At 44.9% G+C, this 25,873-nt stretch overlaps 1 protein-coding gene across 3 annotated transcripts in view; it reads left to right on the forward strand.

Moving 5' to 3' along the window:
- CHST11 (carbohydrate sulfotransferase 11) overlaps positions 1–20,878 on the forward strand; it is a 175,568-nt gene extending 154,690 nt beyond the window's left edge. For all 3 annotated transcript variants that reach the window (XM_052790276.1, XM_052790277.1, XM_052790278.1), the window contains one exon: positions 15,879–20,878. In XM_052790276.1, the coding sequence (XP_052646236.1) occupies positions 15,879–16,727 (849 nt within the window). In that variant the 3' untranslated portion in view covers positions 16,728–20,878. The remainder of the gene's footprint in view (positions 1–15,878) is intronic.
- Positions 20,879–25,873: the final 4,995 nt, after the last annotated feature.

The raw sequence follows: 25,873 nt of genomic DNA on the forward strand, positions 1-25,873 counted from the left end.
AACCCCATCCCCCATCTTAAAATACGAGCAGAATCACAGAAAATTGAACGTGCTGGTAGCATTGAGTTGCCTTGCCTTGAACCCGGCAGAGTTGCACTTGAGGTGTTGGGAGAGGACAAGGTTCAGCTTGTGAAGATGGTAGAAGAATGCAGCAACACTGTACCGGTTCTTTGTGGCTTGCTTCTCACATCTGGAAAGCGGGGATGATGCATTATGCTTTGAAGTTTACAGATGGAAACAGACCAGATAAGTACTGAGTGTTATTTTTATCCCAGACCTCAGTCTGCAGTAGTGGCTCCAGATGCAGCTTCAGGAGGAATTATCCATCCTGCCAGCACCTGCAGATCTCTCTGCAGTTTATCTGAGGTTTATTTGGGAACCAGCATTTATTCCCATTGAATATGTACATCTGTTGCCTTCAGTCCCTAATGAGGCAGGTCATAGCTAAAATATGCCCGTATTTTGGTGGACTCAGGACTTCTCCACTACCTCGCCGTAGGGAGCTGAGACATCTCATAGTACTTCCAACAAGCTGTAATTTTAGGCTACAGTTGAGCTCCTAAGATTTATTGATCTTAGTTGATCCACAAAAACTAAGTGGGGAGGGGAGAATAAGAGGGGCCCCATCCTGTCTGCAATGTTATGGTGGGTGAAGAGGGAACAAAAAGTATTGTTAGGCTGATATGTAGGCTCTGCATAGCCTAGCTGGCTGTTCAGCAGTTCAGTTTTTCTCAGCTGATCTCGGCAAGTGTTTTCTCCTCCTGGAAATGGTATAAGCGAACCTGCGGTTTCTCTCTGCTCAGGTGGTCCTTCTCTCTCTGGAGCTGCAGACAAGAGAGCATGAATCATTAAAAGCGAAACAGGAGCAGATGTTCTGCATCAGGTTTAAACTAGTAGTGTATAGTAGCTGCTTTATCTCAATGTCCTAAGTACTATGTGTATTTTGGAGCGGCCTCTTACTCATCCTGTTTAATTTTCGTGTCTTCCTTTGAAAATGTTTGCATCTCCCCACTCTGCTCCCAGCCCTCCGTGGGTTTGAAAGTTCAGCTTGAGCTCTAGCGATATTGAGTGCAGCTTGCAAAAGGGATGCTGGAAGGTTTAAATGAAGAGCAGCCAAGGAGAGTGAGGAAAGAGCAGTGAGAGGCACAAGTGAAAAAGTTCAGGCAGAATGAAGAGTTAAAGCTAACCTTAAAATGACTGGGATTACCTTGGTCCCTGTATTGCATTAACCAGGGGCTGAGAGAACACGGCGGTGTTAATAAGGTGAGTGAGGGGCCTTGGCCACTTCTGAAGAGCGCTGAGGAGAGGGACTAAAGTTGGGGGCTTGCACACGCGTGTGCATAAAGAGAGGTGATGGCGAGCTGGGAGAAGAGAGCACCCAGGAGGACAGAAGAAGTTGGATGAAATTACAGTTTGTTCCTGGAAGCAGTGAATCCCACGTACTGCTTTCCCCTGTAAGCAAAGCTTATTTTTAAACAAACAAAGCCAGAGACAAAGTTAGGTCGTGGAGCAGGAAGAGAAGGTGTCTAAAAACAGTAGGAGAAGTTGGGAAGAGGCTTTGTGAGACTTCCCTGCTCGTGCTGGCTGGGATACACAGCAGTTGGAAGATACACATAGGAATGGATTACAGGAATGGATATAGGGTTGCAGGCACCTGATCAAAAGCGTTTAAGTGTGGTCCTTGCAAATGGACCTTCACATGGTGACCTGCTCGAGCTAGTATTAACCTCCAGAAGGGATTTAGAAACAACAGGATAAGCAGACTTCCATGAAATCAGTTTTACATTTGAAATGCAAAACTAAAAGGGTTGAGAGCAGTTGGATGCCATTGTTAATCTCTAGGTCAGCTGTGCTGATGCATCTCATAAAAGGCAGGATATGTTCAAAGAGCAAAATCCACTGTTAATTATCAGCACATTTGGGGGAGGCATTTGTGCCATGGAAGCCCCCCCATGGGGTGAAGGGCATGGCGGCTCTTGGCAGCTCTCCCTGCCTTGTGAAGACGGGTCCTGCAGCGGGCAGCACTGCGGGTTGGAGGAGGAATGATTATAGCTCTTCATTCATGGATCCAGTGGGTGGAAGTTACTGCATAGAGAATCTAAAGTGACAGCTCTCTTAGCTGGAAACTGTAATTTAGGTTTACTTCTCCCATCAGGAATATCAGCTCTTCCCGCACTACGTGAACTTGTGACTTCTCGCTGCCCCTAAATCCATGTCATCTGGCAGCTCTGGAGAAGGACAACCTCCGTTCAATAAGCCAGAGCAGCATCAACTCCCAGTGTTTCTCAGGAGCCATCAGGTGCCTCTGCTGTCTTGATTGAAATCATCAGAGAGGTGACAGCAGTTCCAGGTACCGACTGGCTGTGGGCACCACGGATGCTTCTCAGACCACCCTATCAAGCAAAATCAGCAGCAGTGCATGCTTTCTCTCCACTGCGCGGCTGAATTTTTTCAGTCCCACCTACTTACGCGTGAGAATGTCTTTCAGTGCTTCAGTACTGTCTGGAAGCACCCGTGCACCCTGGTCTGTGACCCACATAAGCCAGTGTGCCATCTGGGTGCTTACCACTGGGACGTGGGCAGGGATGTATATATGCATATGTGTGCGTATGTATATAGGGAGATGTATGTATTCCTGCTCAGCTTACTAGCATTATTTGTTAATCAAAGGGAAAGTAGGCAGCTTATTAAAATAAAAAGCCCTGAGAACAGTAACAGGCTGGTAAGGGTAGCAAGCAGAAGCCAGTGGTAGCTGGAGGTATTGATAGCCAAGCAATAAGTTCCCCCATAAGTACGTTTCCAAGACTATAATACCAAAAAGCAGCACCGTGGGTGTAAACGGCCAGGCTTTACATTTTACCCGTGCTGAGAGGAAGCTGCCCGTGTAAGCAGCTTAAAGCAAAGCTCACCCCTCTGCCGCGCGAGGAGCCCCGTGGGAGGTGGAACAGCGCTGGTCCTGTGTGCAGGACAGAGCCGTCCTGTTCCCCGCTGCGCAGGAGAGGGCACATTTCCATCGAGCGCATGCTCTTGGCTCCCGTTGCCCGCGCAGCTGAATGCCTCCACTCACTCCTGGCTGTCAGACCGTGTCCCTTCGGGCCACGGAGCTGCAGGTTGGCACCTCTTTGCCGCTCGCTTTGCCCTGCTGCTTGGGAAGAGGGGATATCTTCCCCATTTTTCAGTGCCCTCCACACTCACAAGTGCCATGAGCGCCCGCCTGGAGCTGCAGTCGGCTCAGGGACGGCAAGGACTCGCTTTGGGGGATTTTGCATGCAGAGTGAGAGCTAGCTGAAAACTTGGTCCTGGAGCTCCTTTTTCTTCTGATCTTTGCTGGCATGCTCAGGCTGCAGGTGGGACAAGGCAGATGACAAGGATACGAGAGCAGCGAAGAGGGAGCCAGCCCTTTCACCAGATAGAGAGGGAACTGATGAGAGGCTGGCGCACGTTCAGCGTCCGTGAAAGGAGCAGAGAGCAAGGAGACAGTGCTTGGCTGCAGCCGGAGAAAGATCCCAAAAGCAAGAGCTCAGAGGGGCCTTTTCTGCTCATTTTCTTTGGGAAGTTTAAAAAAGAATAAACATTAAAAAAAGGGAAAAAAAGATGCCGTGCAATTTCTTTCAGGGTGTAGCTGAGGGAACAGTTTCAAAAAAATAGTTGCCATTTAAAGAAATACTAAGAATTTGTTCTTCTATTGTAAATTAACATTTAGTATGCAGTCCCTAAATGGATCTGTTATTAGATGAGACAGAGAACCCTTAGAAATCACAGTAAACACAGCTGTAGAGATGAGGAAAATTAACAAGGCATCATGCTAATAATTGTACCTTCCAGTTGTCTTAAATCGCTGATCAAAGTTACTTTTAACATTGCCCTCATCCTCCGACATAAGAAGGCTTAATGTAGCAAGTCAGATGCTTAGAAATACAGCCAAGACACTTGTAGGTTTGTCAGGATTTAAAGATTACCTAGGCACGTTTTCTGTTCTTTTATTGCTGTGCTGAGGTCTCCCCAGCTGCAGTTTAGAGGGACCCAGGGAGACGGGAAGTTTCCAGCGAGGGCCTGGTGGTCGGATCTGCAGAGCGTTGGATGTTGTTGTCTGTGTAGAGCTGGCACAGTGGATGGAGCACGCTGGCATTTGGGAAGAGGTGTCGGTGGCCAACAGAGAGAGCAGCCTTATGCAGATGCTCGTTGCCTCCCGGAGAAGCCTGTGCTGGAGTCATCTGTGGTTGGCTACTGGCAGTGAGTTCCTTTTCGTGCACAAAGACTGAAACATCTGGTTTTTTAACAAAATCAGAAAATATTGAAAATGCAAACAAATCCCTCTCCTGTGTCATGGTACATCTTCAGTCTTTTGCTTTGGTCCCTCTTTGCGCCCAATCCTGACAGTGTTAGGGTTGGACTAAATGACTGCTGCTGGCTTGTTTGGGGCTGAGCATCCCTCAGGGTTGGAGTCGCTGCTATTTATCTCAGGGTAGAAGAAATCAGACCTAAGAAGCTATTGATGAAACAGGCTTGCCATGTTAATCCAGAATCTTATTTCTGTACTACTTCATTCCATGACAGGAAGATTTCCTGGGAAGCCTGTTGTAAATAAGATTATAAATGGATGATAGCATTTTAATAGAAAAGGCCTTTGGTCTTTTCAAGCAGGGGGTTATCTAATTCTTTTTGTACAGCAGCAGAAAGGTGAAGTTTCTGGTTAACTGTAATTAAGGCTGTGGAGAATGAGCAACCCTGGTTAGTTGCGTTCTGTGAACATTAGTGAGCAGCACGGACAAATGTGCCAGGAAAAGTTACTTTGGAACAGCAAGGTTTAGTCTGAGCAAAACATAACCTCACCAAGGGGAAGTAAAAGAAATTCAATGTTAATTTGTAAGAGTTTAGTTGAGGAGAAGAAAATCCATTATCTAAAGGATTTAGGTATTTTGCCAGTCTGTGTCTGGATGAATTCATTCAAATCATTACAAGAAAAAAAAGAGTCATACTGAGATAGGAGATGAAATCTGTTCTTGCTTCTCCCACCAACCTGCTGGGGGTGAGACCAGCTCTCTCTTCCCCATTTCCTCCAGTCCTTCGCACCATCCAGTTAGACAGCAAGTGACCGTCACAGGGGAGAGCTTACAGCAGGGATATACACCGCCAGGCATGATCACTCCTACTTCCAGCGTCTTACCTTAAAAAAACCGGCACATTTCTTGGTGGGGGCCTGAGCCTGTATCCCTGGCTTGCAGGAGCAGCATTTGCCTGAACTGCTCAGAGATGTCAGAAGAGGACAGGGACTCAACATGGCTAAACACGTAATTACGGGGTTCCCCTCTCCTTGAGCGGGTTGCTAAAGCCTGCGAATTATATGTAAAGAAACCAGCTATGCAGCAACTATCTTCTGTTTTTCCTATTTGGCTTTCAAAAGCTTTGGAGCAATATTGGTGCGTTGCATGCTGAGTTAAAAATTGGAAATGTATTACCCTGATTTAGCATGGGAGTGAGTAAATTGTATTCAGTTAAAATAGCAGATATCCTGCTGAGAAGAAAATAAGTGTTTCTACTTGACTGTGTGACACCTAAGCTGCAACCCAGAGGTAACAGGAGGAGGATTTGTGTTAGCGAGAAATCCGTTAGCATCGGCTGCCAGGTCAGAGCTGCCGGCGTGAGCGGGACACGAGCATCCCAGGCATCTCCAGGAGTTCAGGCCTCCTGCATCTCCTCCACCGTGTCCTGTGCAGGGTCTCACACAGCATCTCTCATGGTGGGATCTGAGCTCCTGTCTGGTCTTTGCCCACCCCATAGTTTGATGTTGTTGCCTTTTCCTGAGGGAGGTTTCATTCAAAGCACTAAGTGGCCTCTCTGCCTGTGTGGCTCTGCAGCATTTGCTGAAAGCCTTCTTTCTGAAGCGTGTAAAATGCCTAGGTTTGCAACAGTGAGCTTTGCTTCCAGAAGCCACTGTCCCAGGGTCATGAAGCTTGAAGGACCCGCAAGGAGACACCTGCCCGCATGGTCGGATCATTTGGGTCCCTCTGACACCTTCTTGGGCAGGTGGAGGTTCCCAATGCTGGAGATTCCTCACTCTGTTTCGGAACAGACATATCTTATCCTTTCTGTTGGGGCTTTTCCTACATCTAAACTGAGTCTCTCTTGTTTAGCTTTATTACTACTTGTCCTAACCACAGTTGAGTCCAGACAGAAGATTACTCCCTTCCTCCTTGTGGAATTTCTTATGTATTGTTGTATTTACGTATCTACTTTGTCCTGTTTCCCCCCTCCACCCACTTTCTCTCACCCCTACTACAACAACTTCTTGCAACAGAGAAATAAATGTCAGTTTTTCCATTGTCTCCTAGATGCCAGCTATGTTAAAATGCAGTTTCTTGCTCTGTTTTTTAAGGGCTACTCCCAGCTCCACCCTGGCTGACTCCATGCATCCCCAGCCCAGTGCTCCTCCTGGTGCACCATTTGCAGATGTCCGTGGCATGCCTTTTCCTAACCAGTTCTCAAGCCTCTCCTTGAAAACCACATCTACAGCTCCCACAGTAGAGATGTAATAGCAGACTACAGCAACTAAAGGTCACTCCCTTGGCTTCGAACTTCCCGACACATGTGCTTTGTCTCCAGGCTTGAGTTGTCCCACTTTGTGATTCATCTGTGCCTTGATTGCAACCTGGGAGTCGTGAGATAAACTGTGAAGGTCCCTTTGACCCTATCTACAGTCCCTGGAGGCAGTTCTGCAAGCCCGGCCCTTTCCCAAGCAGCTGCAGCCAGCGGTAGCGTATCCTCAGGACGGGGCTTTCCCAGGCAAGGCTGGGTGAAATCGGCCCCCCCTCAGCCAAGAAGATCGAGCGCAGCCTCTCGTACTCTCGGATGTGCCATGCTGCTGTGTCCCACCGCCAGGTCCCCACTCCCTGTCCCCCACCCGCCCGAGAGCAAACTCACTCTGTTAGCGCAATTAAGTCCATCGAAGGTGATGATAGGTAGGGGCTCCTAAGGGCTACTTGAGGCAGCTTTGGGGGGCCACTGATTGTAGCTTGGGGCTGAAACATCCATGCCTGGGGACAGGGAAGGGTTAGAAAGACCGTGGTTGTGTCCCTGTGTGTTACAGGTTACATGCACAGGTCCAGAGAGCCTGAGCTCAGCTCCAGCCATCACGTGGGTGCACGTCTGTGTGCGTGTGTTGGAGGGGAAAGGCCAGAAAGTTTTCCTTTTAAAATGAAATTCATAGGATAGCCAGACCTTCCAGCTTTTTAATACAAACAGTGATTTATGGCTGCACTTAAAGAATGAGCCAGGAGCGGGCAAATTCATCACGCGCCATCCTTTTCTGTCAAAGCGGCAGCGAGCTGCTTCAGCGGCGGCACGGGGCGGTCGGGCTCCCGGCAGCAGAGCCTCTGCTGCGGGAAGGCAGCGCAGCTCCCTCACCCTCACCCTGCCACGGCAGCTGAGGTCCTGGCCCGGGGTTTCATCTGCTTCTTTTTGCTGTGAGACACAAAAAAAAAAAAAAAGGATTGGCCATCTGCCAAATTCCCCTTCTCTCCCTCTCCCAACAGCCGGCATCGGCCGCAAAATGCTCTTTGTACATGCAACACGAGGCTCTGAACTCGTCTTCTGTAAGTTAAATCCCAAGAAACCCACCGACATGAAGATTTTTTGCTTTAATTATTCCCAACTTGAGGCTCCTCCAGCCTTCCTGGTGATTTCTTACCTCTCACGTGTATTGCACTTAAACTCAGTCACTTTGGTTTTTCCGGCCCTGTGTTTGTAAGATTCCCCCAGAGCTTCAGAACAGCAACATGCATGGCAGCACGTCCTTCACTCCCTGTGTGGCCAGGCCATAGGTCTTTCTGCCTGGTCTCCCTGGGGGCTTCCAACTTTTCCATCTCCTTGTTCAGAGGAGACATTGTAGAGGATGTAGATGTTTATCTTACTAGCCCCAAACCCGATGTACTGTATGAATCCTGACACCAAATAGTTTCTAGAAGGGAGAATGGGAATGGACAGGCTTCCAAAGACCTTTGGGATTATACAGGAGAAGGTTGCATTTAGCAGGGGACTTGCTCTTTTCTTCTGAATCTATACCTTATTGTGTGACAGGGTTTTAGACTGATTAAAAAGCTGGTTTTAACATACAGCTGGTGTCACTTTGTGTCAGTCCGTGATTTTTCAAGGAGATTTTTGCATCACTTTTAGGCTCACTGTGGTACTTTACTTTCTCTCCAAGACAAAAAGGCCAATACTTAATGACCTAGTTGTGAAGTTTTCCCAGGAAAAGCATCAGCATCTTCAGCTGCATGTGTGTCTGCTGCCAGATTGTGACTGGTTTAGTGTTGTTTCTTTTCAAGCACCCAAATGATGTACCTGGACAAAGAAGAGTGAATGCCAGAGTTGATGCGGGTTTGGGGTGTGTTGTTATTCAAATAATTGTAGCCTCCGAACCCAAAGTAATGCAACTGCTGAATTATTTCACCCTTCCGTTCTACATGCATGCACACGGACGAAGTTGGGGACATGTGTAGGAAGAAGAAGGAGGGAATGTCTGAAGCAATGTAGGATTTTTGACAATACAGTGCTAGCAGCTACTGTGTATGACTGTTTTACTCTCAACAGCTTTGATCCTTCTTTTCATGGCCCCAGTGCATTCTCTATAGTGGGAACTGAAAATGATGTGGTTATCTTGGGCTGCAAATACAGAGAATTGAAAAAAATGTGAATTCAGCCTTATCTTCTCTGTGGGGCAGTAAGTTCAATGCATGAAATGGAGAAAAGAAAGCAGCTTTGTAATATTTCAAGAGTTTCCTTCAGAGGATATAATTTGTCTCTAAAATTTTCTTGCTTAGTAAAAATGCTTCTAAGTTAATATTAGTTTTATTATCTTCTATTATCCAGCCACTCTGTAGAGACATTTTCATAGGAAATTTGTATTCCAGTTTGTCTGTCTGCAAGCTGTCAGGGAAGATGTTAAGATTTTCCATCTCCAGTACACACGGTGTGCTTTCTAGTCTGCTTTATTGGACTCTGAACCAATATTAATTGAGGCTTTCGGGGGTTCTCATTTGAGTGCTGGAAATCTTTGAAAAAGTTAAGTCAAGAATAATAACGTTATGAAATGTGAAATAAATCAAAGTATGAAACGTTGCAAAGCTATTACTTAAAAAAATTTTTGCAGTCCAGGTCAGTTTAATCCCTTTATCTAAAATGCAGTTCTTTTAGATCCACTGTTTTGATTCCCATAGCTATAATTGTCTGACTGTCATATGCAGAAGTCTGCAAAGAGTAATAATTATTTGTGATGATTTGAGAAATTCTTATGCTTGGACTGTCAAGTATGAAAAATTGCTAGTTCCTCTTTATTGTCTAATGCTGAACATTTTTAAGCAAAATCTAGAATTTGGTGTATAGAATATATACCAAGTAGGGTAGTTATGGATGCAAATTGTAAAAGCCAAGCATTAAAATAGTCTAAAATATGTTTGTAACTTCAAGACCGTCCATCAAGGTTGCAAGAATCTTATGTGAAAACAGGATTGGAAATGTGCTTGCACATAACCTCATGCTCAAAAAAACCAACCCTTAAGCATTTGGGAAAATGTAAATAATACCGAGAAACTTTTTATATATTGAATAACAAACACCTCCTAGAACTCAGATGGTGTGGTTGATGGGCTGGGGGAAGGAGAGCTGATAATACCTGAGAGATTTTAAGTCAACTGAAATAGTAGTCTCTCTCCATGTCACATAACTAGGACCGTTAGTGCCACCTATAGTTAGTCTATCTGACACTTTTCACTTTAAGACCTTGTTTTCAATGGATTGTGAGCCTGCTGCACAGAGCTTCTAAACAAATACCATTAAGAAGAATTTGGTGGAGATAAGCTCGGGTTTATGCTAAGCTTAACAGTGCTACTGGATAGACCTAATTGGGTGTTCAGCAGAGATGCAGCTGATTTTGGTTGATAGCCGCTTGGACCACAGATAAGGGGAACGCAGCGGCAAGTTGCCTTGTTCTAGCACAGAACAGCAACCAAACCCCAAACACAAGTGTAACTGAAGAATTAAAGACGGATGCAAAGTCTTCGTTAATGCAAAACTGAAGAGAAAAAGCAATTTAGCAGGGCATGGGACTGCAAACCCCATTCACAGTACTTATCCTCCTTATTCCACTTTAATTTGGATAATTTTGCCCTTTAGGCTGTCATGCCCAAATGTCATGTTAGCACTCCCAACATTGGTTGGTTGTGAGCCTGGTTACAGTAATGTGCAGAACTAGCAGCAGCTGCAGGCAGTGCAATAGAAATAAATAAAACCCTGCCTTCTAAGTGTGGGGGACACTTCTTTGCACACTAATTTTGTATAGTGAGACAAAATTTAATTAATGGGTTTTTTGAGTGACGCTTAGGTATTTCCATCCTTCTATTAAAAAAGTGCTTTCAGTGCAGGTACCTATGAACTGGATTGATCTCTGCTCCTAGTTTGGAGTACTCTACTATATTCAGAAAAAACCTCATTAACTAAAAATGTCCCGTGTTTAAATCTGAACTTACTGCTTGGCCATCAAGCTTGGAAAGGCCCTCAAAGATTATTTTATCCTGCTGTGCCTAAGTAACCAGAAGAAAATACCTCCTATCTCATTACTGTGATTTACCTTGAATAACCTTTGCACGTCGTGGATTGATGATTGTCAGTTGGTCAGCGTATATATTTCTGGTTAGTATATTCTCTAGTGCACTACGCTCAAAGCCCCCTGCCCGCCCGTTGTACAGAAGACATCCACATGAGCAGAGTGTGCTGGACTTAGCTTTCCTCCCCTGTTGTTAGTTTAGGACTGATGGAGATGAGAAGCTTCTGGGATCAGAGTGTCCCCAGACTACTTTTTGAAGCTTCTGGGATCAGAATGTCCCCAGACTACTTTTTTTTTTTTTTTTTCTTCTTTAAATGCCACTGAGCTTGGGAGTCTCCCGCTGCTCATGTTGCCTCCCTGTTCAACTCGGTTGCTGCATCAGAAAAGAAAAAAACCTTTGATCTTGACATGCCCTTCTTTGTCCCCCTTTACAACTTCTGCAGGAAAAAAACCCCCGTGATCAAGTGCATCTATGGTGTTGTCAGTCCTTTCAGGGAAGAATGGATGCTTTTATCAGATGTCTTCCCCAAACCTTTAATGCCCAGCTGAAGTCCAAGTTGAACTGTCAGAGGACAGACCGGAGCACTGACTTTACCACCATCCCCACGCTGCTCTCAGGGTAACCTGCACACGTGCTTAAAAGTGCCCTCTCCCAAAGTGGGGTGGATTTAGGCTGTTGTGGCTTCTTGAACTGAGGGATCAGCGGGGACCTCAGGTAATGACCGTAGATGCCGCAGGCGGTGTCCAGGCAGCAGCTGTGCTCTCCCAGCTCTGCTGTACCCAAATCTGTAACAGCTTTGGGGGAAGACAGTCCTTGGCCCAAATTGTTTGACTTACCCTTCACCATCCATGGGTTTAAAGACAGCTCTCCCTTGGATCTTATCTCTCTGGCTGCTTAAATCTGTAGGGTGTATTTTCCTCATTAGTTGTGAGCACATTTTCACTGGCCAAGTGGATCTCTAGTTTACGTGAATGCAGTTCCAGTCTCGTGTAATCATACTCCTTTCCCAGTTCCCCTCACCAGCTTCAGAAGTTGAATTACTATGTGGCTTAAAAGCCTTGCCTATAACTTAAAATGAGGAGGGACCATATTAGCATCAGATAACTCAGCTTTAATATGTAATTTCAAAATACCAAATTGAAAAATGCTGTTATGATTACCTCGCATGGTGCTGTAGGCTCTGGGGACCATGGAGCATGTCCTCTGTGGTCTGCAGCTTACAAGGAAGAGTTTGGTTGTTCTGCAGGAGCTCCCTTAAAGGCTTTCTGGTGCCTTACCCGACTTTTCACTAGCACAGTGTGAGTGTGGTTTTCATATCGCCCACTCCTTCAGTGAGAGGGCTGTTACCATTAAACCTCAAGGAGGGCCAGCAGGACTCTTTGCTTCTCTGGGGGAAGCAGGTAGGTCAGCTCTTCCAGGGTGCATCGGGTGTGTTAGTCAGCTGCAGAAGAAAATGGGGTTTGATACAGTTGGCATTGTTCTAGGACAGTCACTAAACTGGCCTTTTTTTTCAATAAACTGAAGTCAATAGGCAAAAAAAAAAAAAAAAAAAGGGAAGCAGAGCTTTCAAAATTGTATATTTCCTACATGGTTCTTCATCCATCAGCCACACCAAATGGTACTGTAATTTATGAGAATAGGACAATACCCTTTTAATGTTACATTGATATTTAATATGTGTTCTGTGTGCCACCAAACAGGCCAGAGCACATGCAGAGCTGACCCTGGGGTGTTGGTGTATACTTAGTAAATGTAGCTGACCAAACTTGTATGCCATTTCTTCATATCTTTTCCATGTTAAAAAGAGTGGGAGACAAGTACCACTTCAAAATGCACAAGTATCATCTTTTAAGTGAATTTAATGTAGTACAATCTCATTTGCAATTGCAAATACTAAGGCTGCATTTTTCCCCTTACTCCAAATGCCTGAAAATCTCATTAATGTTAATGTAAGGGGAAGAAGTGCTTAGCCTATTGATGTAGGAATGAAATCAGGAGCAAAGCCCAGCTCTACAAAGATTCATCTGCAGATTAGGGTCTGAAGCAACCATTAGATTATCAAATCTGACCTTTTATCTAATACAGGCCATAGAATCTCATCCACTTAATTCTGTATTTATCCCAACAACAGCACCAGAAAAGCAAATACAGTGCATTAACATATTGTAATGTAGCAGTATATTCAGGCATGTCTTATTTTTTTTACTCTAAAACCAGAGGCAAACAGCAGTACTGTGCTATACAATATTGATGAAAATCTGCAGGAGGAGCGATTTCAGCATTTTATCTGTCTGCAGAGAGTTTGTATGTCTATTGTTTGCATAGGGTTTTGTTTAGTTCTTTGAAAATTATTCACCGGTAACTCTAACGAGTATAGAGCTGACCTTAGTTCTGTTTGTCTCTGAGGACAGCATAAATTGAAATAGGGATTTTATTTTTTTTTTAACAGAAAAAGTAATTTTCTTCAAAAATCTGTGTGGTCCTTGACAACTGCTTTCTAGCTTTTTATTTTGGAAACTCCCTGCCAGTCAGTTTTCCTAGGAAACATGAAGCGTATTTCACATCTGGCTTCTCATCTCTTTGACTAGAGCACAAAACTGCCCTTGAAGTGCACCTGGGAGGTTTTCAGGGGGATACCACACACGCACAAAAGACGAGCCAAGCTGTCTAAAGGAGCTGCACTGGGCTATTGCATGTTTTAACCATTAGCCAACATTTTACTGAACAAAGGGGCTAAAGAGGTGAGATGAGGAAAGTATCAAGGAATTCAGAGGAGAAGCCGTGGGTGGCACGGTACAAAATACAGAGGTCCCAGGCTTGGCACATAAATGCTGTCCTGAAGAAAAAATCCTCCTGCCCAAATTTGAGGTGCACCAGCCCCTTGGTGTTGCCCATCCCACGAGAACATTCCTCTGCAACCCACCGCAGCTCAGAGAGAGGGACAGTCTTTGCTGCCCATGTGTTGCAAAAGCGTTTGCTGCCCCTTGGGCGGGTGAAACCTGGGCTCTTAGGGCTTGTCTGTAACAATACAATTTCTATTTCCTTTCCCTCTAAAGCTCAGAAATCCTACAACCGGCTTGGTCCCATCTTGGCGTTTGGTTTGAGTTTTGCCTCTAATGTGCATTTGGATCCTGTCCTTTGAGGGTTTTTTTTGATAGGAATCATGGCTAACTACTGGTATTGAAAGCAGAGATTTGACCCATGACTGCAGGAACTGGAGGTTCAGTATGAACCCCTAAGCTGGTGCAAAACCACTTGCCAAGGGTGTTATACTGGCAAGGGGGAAGACCCCTATAACCAAAGGCATCCCCATAGCAGATTTATACAGTCTACATTGCTGCAACTGCTTCATTGCAGTGTCCTGTGATTCATGTTAACCTAACTAGAAGGTAGCAGATAAACATTTTGAAAGACTTGGCATACAAGAAGGAATCTCAGACCTCCTTGCCTATCAAATAGGAAGGTCAATACTTGCCTTAATACTTGGCTTTGAGGCTAAACTAATTATTGAGTGTAAGGCTCTTTGAAATCCACAGGTAAGTGGTGTTAAGTAAATGTAAATAACATTACCAAAACCTTCCCCCTGTTGCTTTGATGCAATTTATTCAGAATATGTAAAAAGGCGTTTGTAACGGTAAGGGTACGGCTGCACAGCAAAACACTGTGCCATGCAGAGACACCTCAGGTGGTTCTGAGTAACCAAACACAGGAGCCCTGCATCGGCACAGTCCTTTGCTTGAGCTAATATTCCCCGTTTTCCAGAGGAGCTCATTACCCGCCTTAGCAGAAGCTCTCGCTGTTTCTGCTGGACACAATCTGGGCAGGAGGTGGCTGGTGGCGAGAGAGTGGCCATCTCTGCGCCGCTGCCATGTGGGTCCCTCCTAAGACAGATTACAACCTCTCCAAAGCACCCAGTAGCAGTATTAGTAGAAAGTTAGGGCACTGTTAATAAAATAATAAAGGGCTATAGATGAACGTAGTGCTGTGTGTGTTAGAAGGCCATGCACTCTTTCCTTCTCTGTCAATATGGCTTTAGCAGAGAGGCGAATTTATAGTTAATGTTCTCCCTGCTCCTCAAGAAATCACATCTGAGTGAATGCTCCCCTTGGGGAGTAGCAGTGTCGTGGTTTAACCCCAGCCAGCAACTAAGCAGCACGCAGCCGCTCGCTCACTTCCCCCCACACCCAGTGGGACGGGGGAGAGAATTGGGGGGAAAAAAAAGTAAAACTTGTGGGTTGAGATGAGAACAGTTTAATAGAACAGAAAGGAAGAAACTACTAATGATAATAATAACAATAATAAAATGACAATAATAATAATAAAAGAATTGGAATATACAAAACAAGTGATGCACAATACAATTGCTCACCACTCGCTGACCGACGCCCAGTTAGCTCCCGAGCAGTGATCCCCCCAGGCCAACTCCCCCCAGTTTATATACTGGGCATGATGTCCCATGGTATGGAATACCCCTTTGGCCAGTTTGGGTCAGCTGTCCTGGCTGTGTCCCCTCCCAACTCCTTGTGCCCCTCCAGCCTTCTTGCTGGCTGAGCATGAGAAGCTGAAAAATCCTTGACTTAGTCTAAACACTACTTAGCAACAACTGAAAACATCAGTGTGTTATCAACATTCTTCTCCTACTGAACCCAAAACGTAGCACTATACCAGCTACTAGAAAGAAAATTAACTCTATCCCAGCCAAAACCAGGACAAACAGGAACCTCCATGGGCTTCATTTCTTCTGCCAAGGTCATAGTAAAGAAACAAGCCATGATTATTAAATTCTCCAGCATAAAAGACATCAGCAACAAGAGCACATACTGTTTTCATTTTGACAAATTTTCCAACTCTGATGTCTTCCTACCCCATCTCAGCAGCAAAAGGTCAGGCAGGGTCCAGCACTGCTGTAGCCGTGGGGTGGACTGCAGAGTGGCGGGGAGATCTGTTTTCCAGCACTAAGAAAAGCAGTGACTGCATCTCAGGATGAGGGTGCTGTAAATACACTTGCCACCAGGCTGTGTGAGCGCTTGTGCTCCTTTGTGTTGGCTTCAAAGCAAAGCCCTGGACACTTTGTGAACAGCATTTAAGCAGCACGTATCAAGAAGTTCGGAGACAAAAAGAGTGTGTCTTCCAGCATAGCAACAATTTTACTCAGCCACATAATGAACTGTTCTATACAGGCAGTAATCTACTTTTCTATGAATTTGTATAATAAGCAAAAAGGCAGTAAGAGTTTCCCAGCCGCTTGACTTACTGGTGCCTGTGCTTTCTTTGCAGTTGTCCAACACAGCAATTCTTCATCAGATTAGACGAGACCAAGTGATAGACACGTGCCGAGCAAACAGCGTATCTAGCAGGAAGCGCCGTGTGCTGACACCCAATGATCTCAAGCACCTAGTCGTGGATGAAGACCATGAAATGATCTATTGCTATGTTCCCAAAGTGGCCTGCACAAACTGGAAGAGAGTCATGATGGTTTTGACGGGAAGAGGCAAGTACAGCGATCCAATGGAAATACCAGCCAATGAAGCCCATGTGTCTTCGAACCTGAAGACCCTCAACCAGTACAGCATCCCAGAGATCAACCACCGCTTGAAAAACTACATGAAGTTCCTCTTTGTTCGCGAGCCTTTCGAGAGACTGGTGTCAGCCTACAGGAACAAGTTCACCCAGAAGTACAACACTTCCTTCCACAAGCGATATGGCACCAAAATCGTGAGGCGCCAGAGGAAAAACGCAACCCAGGAAGCTCTGCGTAAAGGCGATGACGTGAAATTTGAAGAGTTTGTGGCGTATCTCATTGACCCGCACACCCAAAGAGAAGAGCCCTTCAACGAGCACTGGCAGACTGTGTACTCCCTCTGCCACCCTTGCCACATCCACTACGACCTCATAGGAAAATACGAAACGCTCGAAGAGGATTCGAATTACATTCTCCAGCTGGCGGGAGTAGGCAACTACCTGAAGTTCCCCACCTATGCAAAGTCTACGAGAACTACTGACGAAATGACCACAGAGTTCTTCCAGAACATCAGCTCCGAGCACCAAACGCAGCTGTATGAAGTCTACAAACTTGATTTTTTAATGTTCAATTACTCAGTGCCAAGCTACCTGAAATTGGAATGAGGGATGGGTTGGGGGGAGAGAGGGGAGAGAAAGCCTGTTTTATTTAAGATTTTTATTTGTCATAATAAATATGGAGAATGGGTTATTTTGTAAATTAATATTTTTTTTGAATGATGCTGCGAGCAGCACAGTCAAAATTATTTAAATCAACTGTAAGAAAGGACAGCTCTCTTTGCAGGGTAACAGGATTGTGACGATCTAGCTGTAGAAATGAATAATACTGCTACACTGTTTAAAAAAAAAGTTAATTGTGTTCTGGTGAATTTCATTGATCTTGCATTGCTCCAATTCTAATTAATGTTATTTATACTTATTTAAAACATGGTCTCTTGGTAGGTGTCACTTCAGCAGCAGAGATAAGATAACATTTGGACAAAAGGAGTCTGGTTTTGTGCTTTCCTCAGTTGAGCTTGTCTCTGGGTAATAATACTCTTCCATTAGCCGTTGATGCAGGTAAATATGGGAACGGTTCTTGACACCACACGTTTTGAGAAGAGTGGTGGAAATAATTTCTTCAGAAAGTGATAATGCACTCAAGTGTACTAAAAAAATTAAATCTGTCTTTCTAGCCCTGAAAAGGAAAAGTAAAAGAGATTTTGATAGATTCATGATAGCTAAACCCATGACTGAAAGAAATGTGAATGTATTCCTTGGGAAGAGAAACCATGAACTTTTTGTAAGTCTGGACTTAATGAGTTTATCAAGAATATGACCAGTCCCATTGTGTCTTAATTTGAAGCCTGCCAGCCCAAATGAATGCAGATTTGCAGATAGTCCATCAGAAAAAATCAGCATTTTGAAAGTGACTGTAGAGATTTTTGAATGCCCAAAGCAATTAGCATTGACATAATTCATATCCAGGCTGGGGCTGGGGAGAGCTCCGTCCTCTGCAAGTCTTGCCTCCCTATCTGATCTTAAGATGGACAACCGAAATTGGCTCGAAAGACACCGGTCATGATACGTTGCTATAAAGGATGTGGGCATGTCATTTGAAAAGTCAGAAAGTCATCTTCATGTTGATCTCTAAGCATGCAAGGTAATAAAAAAGGTCTCATCCTCCTGCATGCTGGTTTCATGGCTTTTTCCTAGGGGGAAGAGGGAGTCATCTTTTTCTTTAGTTGATGCCTAAATACCATTGACAGGGATGTTTCTAATTTCCAGTGGGTTAGTATTTCATCTAAGTCAGCTCTAGTGTGAGATCATGACCTTTTTACTTAAGGTGAATGTCTGAGTGGCAGTTGTTTTGTGTATAACACCTTGTTGGGATGGCAGACTGTACCAGGTGTAGCATACCGAGCAATTGATTTGGGCAAGCAAGTAGTAATCTATTCACGGCAAATAAAGAATGCAAAATGAGATTTCAGCGTGGATCTATTAGCAAGCTAGTGAGCAGAAGTACAGGCTTCTCCACATGTCTGTTTTAATTTGAGGCAGGCGAGGTGTATGGCCAAGCGGGCGGCCGGCGCCTGCCTGGGGACTGGTCTGTAGTCACCCCAAGCTCTCCCGTCCCGGGGCGGCAGCGCTGGCGGCCAGCTGATGGGCAAAAGGAGGCAGAGGCTTAAATCAAGGCACAGGGGGGAACCCAAAATCTCTTTTAAAGTTGATTGATGGTTAAAATGGGGTTTTAACTTGCCTGCACGTCAAGCTTACGATCAAACCAAACCATTCCAAAACTTACTGAAGATTCGAATAAACTCAGCTGAAGGCAGAGCTGCTTTAACAGTATCAGAGCCAGATCTTGAAAATGTCGTATTGTACAGTAGCCAGTAATATCCACTGACTTGCATTAGTCTCCAGGACAGATATGTGGTTAAAGGAGAAAAATAGGTTCCATCTTATTTTATAAAAATAAGTCGCCGAATAAATCTCAGTGAAGAACAAATTAACATAACAAACAGCAGCTGAAGTCCTTTCACAATTGGATTTGGTCTTAGCCAGGATTCGGGTCATTATTTTTTTTTATCATACCCTGCAAATAAATCTCTCGTCCATTCTGGAACAGCCACAGTTTTCATAACCCAGGTCCTATTTATAACCCGGAGTGCTGACCCAGTGGCTAGCGAAGAGCTGGCTGTCTGCGCCTGACAGCTCTGAATTCCTGAGCGGTTGCTGATCGCTGGCTTGTTTTACTTGAAAGCAGTTTTGTCTCATTTAGAGTACGTGGAGCTGTTGCAAGTGCCTATCACAGTGTGCCCTGGCTTTCTTTTGTTTGTAGTTCAATGGTTATATGTTTGTTAAAAAAAAAAAAAAAATCTGTCTGAGGGTAGATTCCCCCTCTCCCCCCCCCAAATATTTCCCGCAAGCTGTTTGTGTGCTTGTTTCATCTTGTATCTGACAGTGTTCATATTTTGGTCCAATTCTCTCTTCAGTTAGCTGTTAATCCTTCCAGCAGAATGTGATGTGAATTTTTTCATTTAAGAAAAAAGTTGCTTCAGAAAGTAAATAATTTTCAAAGGGAGTGTGCTTCCCCCCTCCTTTTTGTACTTTGTCATCACCATGGTTTTGTCTGTTCTGAAATACTCTCTTTAGTTTCACTGCTTTGGAGACACAAAACCCCTATTTGACAGCTATGATAGAAAAGCTTTAGGTGAAAAACATGTTCAGGAGATCTGAGGGGTGAGCGCTGCTCGAGCCAGGATTTTTAGCAGGAGCTTTGGGTTTGATTACCCAAATTCTGCCTCCCCGCAGAGGGCTGCCTTTTGGGCGGATGCTCAGCACTGAGATGGCTTTTATTTGGACTTAAGTGGGTACTTAAAAGTCACTTGCTTTTTAAAAACCTTGATCCCAAACTACTACAAACTGTCCATTTAGTGTGTTATATGCATTTTGGGGTGCTGTGAATGGGCTGTAGGTCTGTGTTTAAAATGAACAGCTGACATGCTGGCTATGATCGTGTCCTGCACGGTGAGCACGAAGCCCTCAGCAGGTCAGATGAGGACCACAAATGTTAAGGAACAGCGGGTTTTTTTTTTTGGTCTGCTGGGTGTGTTGACTGAGCCAAAAAATATCTCTTTCCACTGCACCCACACAGGAGGATGTTCTGGATTGTTCCTCCTTATCTCAGCGAGCTGGTGGCCACCACCTGCAGTGCGGGAGCAGTCGGGGAACCAGGTTGGTTTTACCCCCACCTCCTTACTGGGTTTCCCAGCCGGAGGAGAAGAGGGGCTGGTCTGCTCCTGACCTCTGCCTCCCTGCCCGGTTCATTTCTGCTGTGGCCACGGCTGGTCCCGGGAGCCAGACAGGCAAATCTGCAGCCCCAGCAAAATGCAAAATACAGATGTGCCTGTGGGGCCGCAAGGGCCACCCGGGGAGCTGCCGGTTTAGAAGAATGTGCGTTTAGTTCTGGTCGAGCAGTGGTGAGCGCAGAGAGGACCCAGCGGGGAAGGTCCCGCTCCCCACCTCTGCCCCCAGCCCCCTCAAAAGCCGCTGGGCTCGGGAGCAGTGATCCCCATCTCCGAGCAGCCGGTGCCTCCCTGTCATTTGGCAGGGCCAGCGCTGAGCCCAGCAGTGCCTGCGGCTCCTTACCCACAGCCGGGGGTTCGTTCCCCCCCCCCAGATGGCCCCAAGCACCTTTACCTGGTGCCCAGGCTGGATTTGGCCCATCTGAACACGCTGGTGACTCCTGGGTGGTAGGAGGTTCCCCCAAACCTGACTCGGTCCACGCTTCAGCCTCTTCATAAACCATGTCCATTATCACAGAAACATGCGAGCTGCCTGAACCACGCGCTGTGTAAAACAAGTGAAATAAATAATCCACAAGCAGAAGTGCTTTTAGAAGTAAGTTGACCCCAGATGTTTTAGGGTTTCACTGTAGTCTGCTGCACTTTTCAGGTACAAAAAGGGACTGTCCTTACTATTACTCTTGTTACAGAGAGTGTTATTTTCTTACATGCATGCACAATACAATGTGTACGAATAATTTAACATCAATGTGGGGTTGGATTTTTTTTTTTTTTAACCTATTTGTATGCAGTAGAAGGCTTGTTGTAGAAAAGTATCTCCTCATACCTAAATATACTGTTAATAAAGGAAAAAGCTAAATTATACATTGCCAACACAAGTGTGAACTGCTCATGAATCTTTCCTTAAAAAAGCCATTCAAGCCTGATTATTTTTCTAAGTAACTTCAATTAAATTGAAGAAAGAAAGTTCCTCTCTGTGTGCTTTATTTCTGGCTCATGCTTTCAGGGTGGGATTTTTGTCTGCATAGCTTTGCTTTCTCACAAGGCTTATTGTGGCAGGACAAGCAGAAGACTCAAAATTATCTACTGCTGTGCAGGAGGAAAGCTAAAGTCATCTAACACCATCCCTCTTGCTCCCTTCCTTCTCAAGTTCCCAGCAGCAAGGATGAGGGCTGTCAATTTAAGACCTGTCGTGTGCCCAGAAACATCATCCCACCTCAAGCAAGGGTGTTTTAGAGTCAGTCAGATGACATAAACTCTAGCTGTCTGATGAGCTTTAGGCCACGTGCTTGCCCACCTTCATGTGAATTCACTAACAATGGCTTTGAGTTAAAATTTCCCGCAGTCCTCAAATCTGTGTGGTCTCATCTGTGGTTTTCACTGAGGCCATGTTTAACCCCAAAGCAGAAACTTCCAGCTGGGCTTTGAAGACAAACTTGGCAAGGAAATCAGCATCATAAATTACACTTAGAAAAAGCATACATTTAGGCAATAACTGCTGACCACCGCGACTGTGTTGTTGGAAGGGACCCTGGGGGTCACCTGGGCCACCCCACTGCAGAAGGTCACCACGACTAGGTCAGCCATGGTTTTGACTAGCCAAGGCTTCAACGCCTCTGGGGATGGAGGGCTCAGCGCCCGTTCCACTGCCGTACAACCCACCCAGCAGAGATGTTTTTTTTTCTTAGTGGGCTCTTTGAGACTCCCAGCCTTTAACTTGTTTCCATCATCTGTCACTGCTGGAATAAGAGTTTGGATTCACTTTCTTTGTAAGTCTCCTTCAAGTAGTTGTAGACTGCTATTAGTCTCCTAGTTCGCGACACCGTCACCAGACTAAATAAGGCCAGCTCCCTCAACATCTCCTCGTAGGTGATATCCTTTAGGTCGCTGAACATCTTGGTATCCCATCGCTGTAACCTCTCCAGCATCTTCACATCCCTCTTGAGCCGGGGAGGGCCCCAAAACTGAATGCCGTATTCTGGGTGCAGCACTGCCAGTGGCAAACAGATCATTTAATCTGCCGGCCCCACTCCTCAGAAGGCAAACATCATTCACAATGAGAGCAGAGGCGAACAGAAAATAGGAAATCTGCTGAGTAGGTGTCATAGCACATGGTGGGCTATCTTTAGAGCCCATTCCCACCTTAAACGCCCCACCACCCTGCACTCCCTAATTAATAGGCAGAACTGGAGCGTAGCCTCCTGAAATCGCAGCCTGGCTGTGCGGTATTAAACCAACAACTTTTCACATTTCAAAACATCAGTGATTTGTTTCCTCTACAATCTCACCCAGAGAGGGAGATAATTAAGAAGGTCTCGAGAAGGACTCGGTGTCAGTGAGCGATTAGCACCGTGCTGATCGCTCTGCCTCCCTCAGCACCTTGGCAGGGCATGGATGACATACGCTTCGAAGTGATGCAATCCTCTTCTGGCAGTACATGGGTCTAAGCAAGCCACTACACTGCCCTGAGAGAGTCCATCAGCTTCGAATAACATCTGCGTTCCCCAAAATGAAGTCACGCAGAAACAAGGGCCAGGAGAAATCCTGTGGCTGTGTGGGGGCAGGTGGGGCAGGGCACGCCGGGGGACCGAGCCCAGGCAAGCGGGGACCAGCGGCTGCGGAGCTCGGCCACGGAGGGGGTGAGCTGGGGGGCTTCAGAAAATTGAAATCACATGGATGCAAAAATGGGAACTTCCATTTTTGGGGTAATGGGGTAAGAATGGCCTCTCTGCACAGCCATTGGGTGCACAGCTTTTGGGTGATTTCCTCCGTTGCTTGTAAGATAGCGGAGAAGAGCCTGATCCCTGATACTGCTGCAGCGACTGACAAAATTGGGTTTGCTCCAGTGGAAGGAAGCATGAGGATTTGTCTTCTTGGCAAGCCTCGATTTCTCCATTAAATAATTACAGATTTACAAAAATCCCTTCCCATTGGTACCCAGCATACAGCTTCTGCCCCACAGCTGCCAAGCCCCCCCACCCAGTACGGACCAGGGGCGGCTGCTGTAGGACAGGAGAGCTGGTGGCAGCAGGGCTGTGCACCGCACCCGGGCACCGGGGAGATGAGTACGGAGCACTGGGGGATGCGATGAAGCGGCAGGATCCTGCACAGCTGAGGTGTCCTCTCGCCCAAGCAAGTGACCAGATCACGCAAGTAAGAAGTCCAGTGGAGATGATGCAAAGTTTGAAGAAAGCCTGTTCCTGTGGTCGTAACGTGCTCCCTGTGCAGGCGCGAGCTATGCCAACGCTTCCCAACCTTTGTTTGGATGACAATACATTTCATTTAATTCTACCATAATTGCAAAACAAAAAAATTTTTAAAATCTGGCAAACTGGAAGGAAGAAAGAAAAAAAATGAAAGAAATGCAGCCAGCAGCAAACTAGAGCGTATGCTTCTCGACAGCGGTGCTGTGCTTCTCGCACTAGCTGTGTTACACATCATCACGTACAAGACTCCTGATGCCACACAAAAGTATCTTGCTTTTCCAGTTACACTTTCAACTTTGCCAAAAGTTGAAAATTTTGAAAAATCAGAGTCCGGTTTTATTCTTTGGTGCGCTAAAGGACAACATACCAAAAGCCACCACCCCAAACTGCATGCAAATCAGTTTTTTAAAAAATCTGTGATAAAAGAGAAAAATCAACTTTACTTTCCCTATTCACAAGATGAACAGCAGATCTTTTCCCCCGTTTCTGGAAACGTCACTCTACTGGAGTGCTCAAGCCTCCAGACTATGAGATACAACTCACTGTCAATAAATGGCTTCTGCTGACTAAGTCAGAGGCATTTAGGACTGAGAGTAGTGACTTATTCATGGAGGAAAAAATACAGAAAATATTTTCATTCATTTATACATTGTTAAAAATATATTTTGCCAGTATTTTAAGAATGTTACTGACTTAGACATTGAAATTGATTCCTCTGTCCCTATTTTTTGAGTAAATGCAGACCTGAGATAACATTTCTTTAGGTGTTTAGTAGCATACATCCTATCACTATGCAACAAATGGACAGATTATGTTGGAAAATGAGACATAGCATTTCAAGTAAAGTTATGTGGGTTTGAAAATCTCATTTCAGTCAGAGTTTTTAATTAAAAAACAAACAACCAGCAAAGCTGTTTTCCTCAGTAAGAGAAAAATCAATCCAAAGTTTATGCCCTTGGTTCTATTTTTTTTACTAATACATAAAGCTGCCAGGATAACATACGGCTGAATAATAACTGTTAAACCATTAGGCCTCATCTTTTATTCTAAAAACTAGAATTATACTGTGGCAATTCATGACTTTTTAGCTAGCAAGTGGTCTCTGTGCTGTCAGCAGGTATTTGCAGCCCTACATCAAGTCAAAACCTGCAACCCACAATGGGCCCCAATTTGCTGTAAAAGCTCCTGCAAAGACAGGGTTAGGGCATTGCCTAAGCCCTTCTTAGGCTCAATTTAGTTGGACTTAGCAGATAACTATTCTAGCTAAAACAGGTTTAGTTTTATGTCTAAAGTAGAGGTCTTGGGTTTTTTTTTTAAAAGTGATTGTTTGCTCCATTAATGCAATCAATCACTGCATAGATTTTTTTTACCATTTTTTTGAACTTGAAAAAGACATATGTAGAAAGAAAGGTCAAATCAGAGCAAGCAGCCATGCTATAGAGAGGCAAGCGCTGTTTGCAGAGATGGCCTGGTAAATGCTGAGACACCCATTCAAGAAAAACAAAATATTTTCCCTCCTGGAATTATAGCTATATGTGATTTATTAAGAAATTTGCCTTCAGTTATATGGAAAGACATAACAATTCCGCTATTTTGTATCACTTTTACAACGTACTTTGCTATTTTATCATGAAAATATTACTGCTGTTTGTGCAATACAATTTTACATGCAATATGTATCATTCCCTCCAGCAGATGCTTTTAAAGCCTCCCATTGTCACTTAGGAAAATTTCAAAAATTAAATCCACAATTATTTTTTTACAAAAAAAAACCCCTTTAAGTCAATGGTGCAAGGATTAGGAGGCACAGCTGAGTGCAATTCAGGTGAGAAATTAAGTCTGTCTAACTACAGAAAGGAACACAAGATGGGAGGAAGTTTAAGATGGAAAGTCTGTGTTTGGGGACTCTCCTTGTGAGATACTGAGAATTAAATTAGAGGAAAGCGTTTGAGAACACAGTGAGGTGAGTAATCTTGCTTTGCTTATTGTAGTATGTTTCAGGTTACCTGGCAAATCTTTACCAGGGCTATTGGAAGCTGATTAAAAACTATAAATGACTCACATATAATGTTAATGAGTATTTCCATGCTGGGAAATGCAGCCAGAGGAGAGTACACAGGCTCCATCCCAGTTCCTAAGGAAGGACTTACACAGTCTGCAGTGTCTGGATTTCAGTCTTATTTTTCACGAGTGTAAAGATGTTACATGGAAAACATTCAGGTGAACGCTTCTGAAATAATTAACTGGTTTCAGGTTTAAGACACTTCGTGCTTGGTTTTTGACTGGCAGAGGCTCCATCTTGAGCCCTTAGGAACAGTATGCACTCCATACCTTAAACCAGGATAAGGCTGCAGCCAGCCTTTCGCTCACAGATGCTGTTGTAGTCCTTGTCACGGGTATTACTGTTAACTCCTCCTTTATTATCAAATTACCATGCAAAGTGAGCTTTTGAGGTGCGCAGAGCTCTCCAGCTGGAGACAGAGATGTTAGCTTTCCCTCTAGCAGGACATTTTGGTAGATGTATTCAACCAGGTGTGCTCCTGCTTCCGAGTGAAATAACATGCTCGCATTTTTCCTTTGATCACATAAAAAGCCTCGGGATAATTAGCTGAAGAGATGATGGTGATAGCTAATGGTTTCCTTCTGCATCAAAGATTTTGCTGATGTGATCTGGATATACGTCAGGCTAGACGTGAACTGAATGCCGCCGTGTGCTGCATGGCCAGATGCTTCCCCCCCCTTTTCAGAGGCTGTCAGA

This window comes from Harpia harpyja, chromosome 6 (genome assembly GCF_026419915.1).
Source record: "Harpia harpyja isolate bHarHar1 chromosome 6, bHarHar1 primary haplotype, whole genome shotgun sequence".
Classification (NCBI taxonomy): domain Eukaryota; kingdom Metazoa; phylum Chordata; class Aves; order Accipitriformes; family Accipitridae; genus Harpia; species Harpia harpyja.